General features: G+C 42.1%; 1 protein-coding gene across 1 annotated transcript; it reads left to right on the top strand.

The window, feature by feature from the left end:
- The first annotated feature begins 485 nt into the window (after positions 1-485).
- LOC140231159 (toll-like receptor 13) lies at positions 486-986 on the top strand. The gene has a single exon (XM_072311308.1). The coding sequence runs from the start codon at positions 486-488 to the stop codon at positions 984-986; it is 501 nt and encodes a 166-aa protein (XP_072167409.1).
- Positions 987-1458: the final 472 nt, after the last annotated feature.

The following is a 1458-nucleotide window of genomic DNA, read 5'->3' as shown; positions in this document are numbered from 1 at the left end:
CATGTGATCACTTTCGTTGGTTACCCTCTCTCCTCTATTTGTCTTTGAGTACAAATAGATTAAGTGGCGATCTAGATGAAGGTATTTTTAGACAAAACAAGAAATTGTACATGGTGACATTACGTCAAAATGCTATCACTTGCATAGGCGAAAACACTTTCCTGCCAATGAAATACTTTGATATATCTGAGAATAACCTTGCGTGCACTTGCAAGCTGTCTTGGTTTAGAAGCTTCCTAGGTCAAGGCAATGTGACCGTATCAAACCTTGGGACCACTGTTTGCTCAGCTCAATCTCTCTCGCACTTTGTGGGGAAATCAATTTTAGAATTTAACCCTGACAAAGCATGTAGGCCAAACCTGACTGTCTACATCACGGCAAGTGCACTGGTCTTATCATGCGTTATTGGATCAGTTCTGGCTTGGCGAAACCGATGGTGGCTGAATTACAAGTGCTTTCATTTGAGGCTTCTTGGATACTATGAGATGGAGGACGCACGCGAACATCAGGATTATCGATATGACCTCAACATAATCTTCCCCGATGAAGACGAGGGTTGGGTACTTGAAGAGTTTATGTTAGCTGTCCAGGAGCATCTTCCAGACTTCCCTCGCAACAGGATCGTGTGCGGCGAAGACGATTTGCCCCTGGGCAGTACGCGCTTTGACGCCATCGATCGGGTCATTGAGAACAGCTTTAAGAACCTGGTAATCGTCAGCAACGCGTCCGTCGACGATGCCAACTACCTGATGACGCTACAAATGGCCGTGGCGCACATGAACGACGTCCAACTCGAAAACGTCGTCATAGTTTTTCGAGAAGACATTCCAGACAACCAGCTTCCCTATCTGGTACGACTGTTCCTCAGTAAGAATAAACCCTACTTCCAATGGAGCGAAGAAAGATACCAACAAATGCTCTTCTGGGAAAGGCTTGCAAACACGTTGACGAGAAACAAGAAAATGAATGGCGTTTCACCTCTCTGACTTGCAAATAGCTATAGCTAGAAAGAAATGTGGTCACATAACACTATAACATGACATGCATTAATTAGTGATTTGATGATGAATTTCGATGTTTCCGATGCTCTCCGATCAGATCTTGCAGTCTGAAAATCATTATGAGTGATGCCTACTATCTATGACTGACAGTTTCTGGCAGTATATAAAGGAGAAATTACCTTATCAACTAATCAGTTAATCAATCGAGAATACTACGTTTCGGCAACATTTTGGACGTATAGACCGTAATCAATATTTCGTTCTTACTTCTTTTTCTCTGTGTTGATTTTTACAAGGATATCATTTCTCCGTTTCATGAGCGAATACTACGCTTCTTCTCCATGAAATGGCTGGACGGAATGATTACCCAAAGCAAATGAATAAAATCAGTTCCTCGACAAAGTACAAGATATTAGATATTAACAACTTTTTTCGGGGTAATGTTCGTTATTCCCAA

This window comes from Diadema setosum, chromosome 7 (assembly GCF_964275005.1).
Source record: "Diadema setosum chromosome 7, eeDiaSeto1, whole genome shotgun sequence".
NCBI lineage: Eukaryota > Metazoa > Echinodermata > Echinoidea > Diadematoida > Diadematidae > Diadema > Diadema setosum.
This window is presented reverse-complemented; position numbering and strand designations above follow the sequence as displayed.